At 37.7% G+C, this 9,518-nt stretch overlaps 1 protein-coding gene across 1 annotated transcript; it reads left to right on the top strand.

Annotated features, from left to right (window-relative positions):
• Window positions 1–4,052: 4,052 nt before the first annotated feature.
• LOC116195031 (beta-glucosidase BoGH3B-like) lies at window positions 4,053–8,240 on the top strand. Its single transcript, XM_031523986.1, has 9 exons — window positions 4,053–4,309; window positions 4,586–4,790; window positions 4,882–4,972; window positions 6,093–6,235; window positions 6,333–6,576; window positions 6,667–6,771; window positions 6,907–7,089; window positions 7,246–7,450; window positions 7,541–8,240. Exons 1-9 carry the CDS (start codon window positions 4,072–4,074, stop codon window positions 8,026–8,028), a joined length of 1,902 nt encoding a protein of 633 aa, XP_031379846.1. The 5' UTR covers window positions 4,053–4,071; the 3' UTR covers window positions 8,029–8,240.
• Window positions 8,241–9,518: the final 1,278 nt, after the last annotated feature.

A 9,518-nucleotide genomic window follows, 5' to 3' on the forward strand; every position in this document is an offset into this window, starting at 1 on the left:
AGGTGCCGGTACGCAGCCAAGTGTAACAACTAATATATGAAAACACGTACCTGTAATGCATGACATTAATAATAATAACATAAATAGATAGGTCGAAAATTTCATTTATTAAGAATAATAATATTTTCAATTATTAAATCAAATTTCAACTATAATTTTCTATAAGATTAAAGTACGTTTAACAGTTCAATAATAATTTTCAGCTAAAATCATCCCACGTATTTTATGGGCTTATATTGTTCATATTTTAATTATTGTAATTAATCATTTAATATTGAATCACGAAAGAAGAAAGGCATATGAGAGAAAAGCATATTGACTAGTGATTGTGAGGCCCCAGTTCTTGACTGGATGAGAAAACAATGGCCTTTGCCCTTCCATTCCTTTGATAGGTAGAGAGGGAGTGCAAGACTTTTGGTTTTTCTAGTTTGCATTTGGTGCATTATCATTTGAGGTTATGGGTAATTTAAATTTTCACTTTTAAAATTAATGTTCACAATCATGCTTGGTATAAATTGATAATGTTATATATTACTACTAATCTTGGTGGTAATGTAGATAGACACTCCCTAACCAGAAAAATAGATTATCGACTGTGAGAGAAAATCTTAACATTCAGATTACTAGTAATCTTTTTCAACCAAACATGGTAATCTAGTGGTTGGCCCAAAAAATTTAAAATCAGAATCCCAGTAATCCACACAATTACCTCATACCAAACGCCCATAATGTTACCATATAAAATTAATTTCTGTATATTATTCATTAATTGGCTCAATATTCTAAGATGATCATCAAAATTTGTGTACAAAAATACACAATATCTGTCTGATAAAATTGAAAGTATCATATACAAATTTATTTATAAATCCCTCTTTTATATACTATATGCTTTCTAGTAAAAATTTTAAAGTTAGCATAACTGTAATTGTACATTATTTTTTACTTTTGACTAAAGAAATAAGTATTTTTCTTTAGTATTTTACTATTTATTATATATTATAATACATAAATGTTGGCAAGCACTTATGAGAGGCTGTTATTTGAAAATCCTCAACTAGTGAGTAATCGTCTTTTTGATTGCTCAGAGAATTTAATTTCAAATAAGAAAATTCATGTATTTATCTTTTTAAATTTTGGTTAGATGATTTTTTACCATATTTTATTTGATATATCATATTCAATGAAATTTCGTTATATCTCCTTATAATTTGTAAATATTGATGTATAATTATGAGCCTTTTAGAAAAATTAAAAGTCTTCTCGAATATTTAAAAACTCATTGAGATACGAGATATCTTTTCAAATTCAACGCCACCGAAAACCCTATAAAATGTGAAATTGAAAATTCCTTTCATATATATATCTTTTAAAAACTAGGCCTTTACTTTTACATGATATTTCTTTAAGGTACATTTACTATATATACATATTATCCGCATTCTTAAAAGATTAGAGCAAGTATTTATTTTTATTTCTTATTTTATTTATTTTCATCAAATGTATTGATTATTTACATTAAGTTATCAAAAAGATTGATAAAATATTATCGTCCAAAGTGCAGGTGTCACTTAGTTTTTATAATTTTCAAATGGCGAGATAGCCTAAAAATTCAATTAGTTTCACTAAATTCCTCAATTTACCACCTTTTCAAATTTTACCCTGAAAAAATCAAAATATTTCTTTCCGTTTCCTTCATCTACCAACCGATTAACTTTGGCCTTAACAGTGCTGATGTGGCGTTAACTCCGCCTATGTGGTGGACAGAAGTCCACGTGGAAAAGGAGGATATCCTCTTAACCTGAAAAAATTAAACGTTTCTTTCCATTTCCTTTATCTACCAACTAGTTAACTTTGGCCTTAACAGTGCTGACGTGGTTGTTAACTCCGCCTATGTGGCGGACGGAAGTCAACATGGAGAAGGGGATATCCTTTTAATCTAAAATAATCAAATAGTTTGAAATTTTTTCTCTAATTCACCAAAATATCAAAAAATCTCTCTCTCAGCTCTCTCTTCTCTTTCCTCTCTCTTTCATCTCTCCTCTCTTTCTTTTCTCTCATCTCTCTCCTGACTCTCTCTCTCTTCTCTCTCGACATTCTCTCATCTCTTTGTCTCATCTCTCTCTTGTCTTTCTACTCTCCCTCATCTCTCTCCTTTCCCTCTCTCATCACTCACTGTCCTCTCTGACATCTGTCTCCTCCTTCCCTCTCGACTATCTCTCCAATTTCTCATCATTCTCTCTCAACTCTCTCCCTCTCTCTCAACACACTGTCATCTCTCTCTCATCTCCCTCTTTTCTCTTGACTCTATCTCCTATTTATCGACTTTATCCTATGTCTCTTCTCTCTCTCGATTCTCTCTCCTCTCTTTTGACTCTCTCTCATTTATATCTCCTCTCTCACTCTTTCTCCTCCCTTTCTCTCTCCTCTCTCTATACTCCCTTGACTCTCTCTCCTTTCTCTCACTTCTCTCTCTCTTGACTCTCTCATATCTCTCGCCTATCTCTCGAATCTCTCTCATCTCTCTCGACACTCTCTTTTGACCCTCTCTTGACTCTCTCTCATTTATCTACTCTCTCTCGACTCTCTCCTCTCTCTTAGAGATGCGAGAAAAAAAGTCGAGAGAGATGAGAAAAATGAGAGAGAGGAGAGATTCGAGAGAATGGAGAGAGACAAGAGAGAGAGGAGAGGGATTTGAGAGTAATGAGAGAGATGAGAGAGTCGAGAGAGAGGACAGAGAGAAAGAGAGTAGAGAGAGTCGATGGAGTTGAGAAAGAGGGGAGAGAGAGAGAGAAGAGAAAGAGAGAGATGAGAGAGATGGGATAGGGTCGAGAGAGGCGAGAGAGTCGAGAGAAAGGGGACAAAGTCAAGTGAGTTGAGAGAAGGATGAGAAAAAAGAGAAGAGAGAAGTGAAAGAAATGAGATAGGAATGAGAGAAAGGAGAGAGAATCGAGAGAGGAGAGAGATGGGATAGAGTCAAGAGAGGGGAGAGAGTCGAGAGAGAGGGGAAAGAATTAAGAGAAAGGAGAGAGAGTTGAGAGAGATGAAAGAGAGTTGAGAGAGAGTGGAAAGAAATAAAAATGGGATAGAGATGAGAGAGAGGAGAGAGAGGAGAGAGAGCCGTGAGAGAGAGATGAGAGAGAGGAAAGAGAGTCGAAAGAGAGATGAGAGAGAAATGAGAGGGACGGGAGAGAGATGAGAGATAGTCGAGAAAGATGTGAGAGAGAGGTGAGAGAGGACAAAGAGTGATGAGACAGGGAGAGGAAAGTGATGAGACAGAGTCGAGAGAAAGGAGAGAGTGTCGGGAGAGAGGAGAGATAGCGGTGAAAGAGTCGAGAGTCTAGAGAGAGGAGAGAAAGGAAAGAGAGGAGAGAGAGATGAGAGAGAAAGGAGAGAAAGACAAAGAAAGGGAGAAAATTTTAGATGATCATACCTTAAGTGACGTGGTGAGAAATAACTAATAAGTATTCTTTAATGAAGAATAATTATGGCAATTATCTGAGTGATAGAACAAAGTTTCTAATTTCATGCATTTTGATTGGTGTTTTCCACTCCGCATGGCGAGATAGAATCATTAAAATAACTTCTCAAAGAGAGGAGCGAGAAATTTGTTTATATTTTGGTGAAAAATTTTCAAACTATTTGATTTTTTATGTTAATAGGATATCCCCTTTTTTCACGTGGACTTTCGTCCGCCACATAAGCGGAGTTAACGGCCACATCAGCGTCGTTAAACCCAAAGTTAACGAGTTGGTATATGGCGGAAACAGAAGGAAACATTTTGATTTTTCAGGTCAAAATTTGAAATGTTGGTAGATTGAAAATTTCAAGGAAATTAATTGAATTTTTAAGCTATTTTCCCTTTTAAGATAATATTGAATTTTTTTATATTTTTCAACGCATTAAATGTAAAGTATACTATATCTGATAATAAATTTTGGCGTACTCCTTGAATTTATTAATTCATTCTCCTCTACTTACTTATTTCTCTGATATATATATATATATATATATATTTTATCTTGATTAAATTACATAGCAGGTTCTTTGAATGAGCTAGGTTGTATCAACATGGCGAGAATGGCGATTTCTATCCCCTTTATGGGGCTCATATTCTGGTGCTCTTTTGCAATTTTAATTTCCTTGGTGCGTCATGTGACCTATATGAAGTACAAGGACCCAAAACTGCCCGTCGAGGTCCGAGTCATGGACTTGCTCCAGAGGATGACCTTAGAAGAGAAGATTGGCCAAATGACCCAGATTGAACGGGTTAATGCCACCCAGAAAGTAATGAAAAAATACTTCATCGGTACGTCCACTGCATCTGGTAATGAGGTCATATGCACATTATTAACTTCTGACGGGATAACAGCATTCTCATCTGATTTCTTCTGTCAGGTAACCGATGCAACATTTGTGTACCGAGATCATTATTTGATCCTAGGCAATACGTTCTCATGTATGTGATGCTCATAATATCCTCCACGTCGAGTCTACTGAATGAGATTCAGACAGTTATATATGCGCATGCTTATGCACTTATACATATCAATGCGTTCTATTCGACGTAAATTATTTTCTGCAGGGAGCGTAGTAAGCGGAGGAGGGAGTGCCCCTGCGAAGCATGCTTCTCCGAACCAATGGGTACAGATGACGAACAAAATTCAGAGAGCATCTCTCGCCACGCGTCTCGGGATTCCTATGATTTACGGCATCGACGCCCTTCATGGCCACAACAACGTCTACAAGGCCACCATTTTCCCTCACAATGTGGCCCTCGGAGTCACCAGGTTGGGATGAAACATTATAAACCGAAGATTTACATTCCATATTGATTTCTTTGATGTCTCGGAGTCTCATCTGCGAGTTTCATCACAATAGGGATCCCAACCTTGTGAAGCGGATTGGTGCCGCGACTGCACTGGAAGTTCGCGCTACAGGCATTCCTTATACTTTCGCTCCGTGCATTGCGGTAATATAATACGATCAATCGATTTTACATATTCAATGCATTCTTCATTTTAATTTATATTTTTTTGGTGTGTACCATGATATTTGGGAGGCCGATGGGTCCCAACCAAGGTTGTCAGAATCGCTATTCTACCTCGAATTGGTCGAGGGTCGTGGAATCGTAAATCGAAGAATCGAATCGTGAATCGTATGATTCTACCTATAATTAAAAAAACAGCATATATATATATACACACACCAAATCTCATGTCAGAAATAGTATAAGTAAACATCAAATGATAAATCTTGTTGCTTTTTATTCCGCTCGTCAAAATCAGATGGTGCTTAGTCTTCACAAGAAAGCGCTTCCACTATAACAACTTCAAATGAAATTTTTTTTTTGGGTGATAAATCTCAAATGAAAATTAATATAGTACCGTGGTCACGGATCCCACTATTCCTTCTTAGAATCATCTTTGCATCTAAAAATGTCGAAAAAATTTCAGCCTAAATCATCTCAAACCATACGACAATCAGGAATTGGCCGGAACTCAATTCGAAGCAGTTCCAGAAATTTTCCAAGTCCCTATCATTTACAGTCAGGAGACAAGTTTTAAACTTTTCATAAAATAAGATAATCGATGAGCAATACTGTTGCACAATGAGAGAGATGAGGGGGGAGAGGGAGGGGGCATATGACTTTGGGTTGAAACTAGAATTGTAGAATCGGTCTGATTCTATGATTCTGCGATTCGAATCGCGATTCAGTCACGATTCTACCTTTTCGATTCATGCCATAGAATCGGAATCGGTAACCACCCCTTGAATCGTAGAATCGTAAGATTCTACGATTCGAATCGCGATTCTAACAACCATGGTCCCAACTAATCTAGTACGAGCCGGGTTGATCCACTAAGGGGTAAAACTCTCACAATATGAATTTTCTTTATTCACAATACTCGAACCTGAGACCTTGAAAAAGGTAAACAAGCATTGAACCGCTTGGACCAACTCATGTTATATAAATTTATACTATTACATATAATATCTAACTTGTATGATTTATATTATTACTATAATATCTAATTTTTATATAGTTTATGGGAAATTTGTATAATTAATTTTTATTTTAAAATACGTAGGTATGTAGGGATCCAAGGTGGGGAAGGTGCTACGAGAGCTATAGTGAAGACAATAAGATAGTTCAAATGATGACCGAAATCATCCCCGGCTTGCAAGGCGATGTTCCCCCCAATTTGAAGGGCACTCCCTATGTTGCTGGAAAGTATGCTTGATATTCCTTAATTGAAATTTAATAATATGCGTATGCATTTCAATGCGCCAAATTCATAATGTATGGCTTGTATTTTTGGTATGTACAGGGCCAAGGTCGCGGCCTGTGCACGGCAGTTTGTCGGGGATGGAGGAACGGTGAAGGGTATCAATGAGAACGACACAATCGTCAGCTCGACCGAGCTCTACAATATCCACATGCCCGCCTACAAGGACTCAATAGCAAAGGGGGTCGCCACCGTCATGGCTTCCTACTCGAGCCTGAATGGGGTCAAGATGACTGCTAACTACGAAATGCTCACCGGCTACCTCAAGAATAAGCTTGGATTCAAGGTGGTTGCGATTAAATTTCATTCCTCGTGATTGATCTTATTTGGATGCTGCTATTTTTGTAAGCATGACATTCTCTTTAAACTTTTTTAGGGTTTTGTTATCGCTGATTGGTTAGCGCTTGACAAGATTACTGATCCTCCTCATTCGAATTACACTTACTCCGTTCAAGCTTCGATCCTTGCCGGTATTGACATGGTTAGTGACTTTTACCTAATCCTCGACTCTTAGGAACTGGCACGTTTATTAGTCCTTTTTGGCACATTTACTTTTGCCCTTAGAGATTACAGTTCATTGTGTACTTAGATTGGGGATTCTCCGTTAATTTCACAGGTCATGGTTCCATATAACTATACGGAGTTCATCGACATATTGACAGATCTAGTCAACAAGAAGGTCATCCCCATGAGCCGAATCGACAATGCAGTCAGGAGGATTCTACGGGTCAAGTTCAGCATGGGCCTCTTCGAAGACCCAATAGCTGATAAAAGCTTGGTCAAGAAGCTCGGTTGTAAGGTTAGGTATTGGAAATTGCGTTTTGAGTCATCATCAGTTCGAAGTACATATGGTATCATGTTCATTCAGAAACAATACCAAATTTCACAAAAAATCTTGTGGTGGTGATTTTCAATTCGAGGACTAACAATTTGAATGTGGCTATTACATTGACAGGAGCATCGAGAATTGGCCAGGGAGGCTGTGAGGAAATCGCTGGTGCTGCTTAAGAACGGGAAGTCGGCCACCGAGCCGCTGCTTCCCCTCCCCAAGAAGGCGCAGAAGATTCTGGTGGCAGGGACTCATGCAGACGATTTGGGCAACCAGTGCGGCGGTTGGACCATAGAGTGGCAGGGCCGTAGCGGCAACAACCTAACTACCGGTACAGATCTGCATGCCTTCTCTTCATAGAAACATGATCAGAATACAATTAAAAAAAATATGATGCTTGAATGAAATGAATGTGGTGCAGGAACTACCATCCTCAAGGCGATCAAGAAAACCGTTGATCGCTCCACAAAGGTTGTCTTCAAGGAGAATCCTGACTCTGACTACGTCAAGTCCCACGACTTCTCCTATGCCATAGTGGTCGTAGGTGAGCCTCCCTATGCCGAGAGCATGGGGGATAACCAGAACCTGACCCTACCCAAGCCCGGGCCCGAGGTGATCAAGAACGTCTGCAGGTCCATCAAGTGCGTTGTGGTGATTGTCTCTGGGCGACCACTGGTGATCGAGAAGTACGTTCCCAAGGTAGACGCCCTCGTGGCTGCGTGGCTTCCGGGAAGCGAAGGCCAGGGTGTGGCAGATGTCTTGTTCGGCGACTATGGCTTCACCGGCAAGCTTGCCAGGACCTGGTTCAAGAGGGTCGATCAGCTACCGATGAATGTAGGGGACCCCCACTACGACCCGCTCTTCCCATTCGGCATCGGGCTTGAGACCAAGCCAGTGTCCAATCACTGAGGGAGACAGGTTCTTTTTTCTTTTTTTATTGTAATGTGGGTACTATATATGTCCAATACAGGATCCAGCATGAGCATATGTTGCAGTACTTAGCTAATTAATTTTTTTAAGAATTTTCTCATTAAGGATGATTTATGGAAGATCTGCATTCTGTGGGTCGGGCCTAAGAACAGCCCAAATCCAAACCCAACCCAATGAAAATTTTCTATGGAAAGAAAATTCTCAGATCCACCTACATCTATCCATAATTATTTATAGGTCAACCCAAAAAAACCAAAAAGGCATTTATCTATGCAATGGAAAATGCCCTTTCGCCCCCTAAACTGTGCTTGGGGCTCGTTTGTTCCCTAAACTATTTCTTCCGCACATTTGGCCCTTCAACTATGTCGCTGTTACAAAATCCATTAAAGTGAACGGAGACTACCCATGCCCGGCACATGACTCAACTTAAAAAATGGAAAAGAAAAGAAAAGAAAATTCCAAAATAGAAATTGAAATTAACACCAAAGAAATCCTTCTCTGAGTAAATAAAGTATCGCATTTATCTTAAGATGTGATATAACTAACGAACTGTACCGACAGTGATCGAACTTACATGTTTCACAAAAGCATATGCTCGAAACAGGAGAGCATGGGCTCTCCAAACTATTACACTTGCAAATTCAAACCCAAAATAGAACACAAATTGAGAAATAAATGGTGAGAAATTAAAAAAGAAAATGCACGTGGAGAAAATCTAGCAGAAGCTTGTAGCCGTGGATAGCCAATTGCTCCATTTTCTCCAGCAATAATAATCTAGTGAAACGTCAATAGGACGTCCCTGAGATATTTAATCAAGAGTCTTTAGAATCTATATATATATATATATATATATATATATATATATGAAAATATAGTATGAACCGAATTCTCATGCCGCTACTTTATCAAAATTAAAAAGCAGAGCTCTCTTACTCTGCCACGTCATCTATTTACGTTAAGGGAATTATTATATTCTTATAAAGGAAGGAAATCACTTATAATAAGAAATTTTTATATTCTTATTAAGGAAATTTAATGTATAAATACATATAGGGTTCAAAATATGGCATGAGGCATACGGAATATATACAATGGAACAAAATATGCAATACAATACATATATTATAATAGAATGTAGCTCAATAAGGGTATTACAATAATTTGCATTGCTTTATATATAGTATAAAAGATATAGTTGCCGAAACAAAATATATATGGATGGCATATATGTATATATATCTATATAGGGTAAATTACACAAAAAATCTAAATTTTGTAAAACGTCTTAGTTTTGTCCTAAATTTTGTTTTGTAACAAATGAAACCATAAGTTTTCTAAATTGTCTCAAAAATGACCTCCGCTATAAATTCCGTCAATTTTGCATACGTGAACTGTTAACTTCAAACATAAATTAATAAACAAATAAGATAGGTTAAATAAAAAAACTTCAAATTTTCAACAGAGTCTCA

The sequence above is a fragment of the Punica granatum genome, chromosome 2 (genome assembly GCF_007655135.1).
Source record: "Punica granatum isolate Tunisia-2019 chromosome 2, ASM765513v2, whole genome shotgun sequence".
Taxonomy (NCBI): Eukaryota; Viridiplantae; Streptophyta; class Magnoliopsida; order Myrtales; family Lythraceae; genus Punica; species Punica granatum.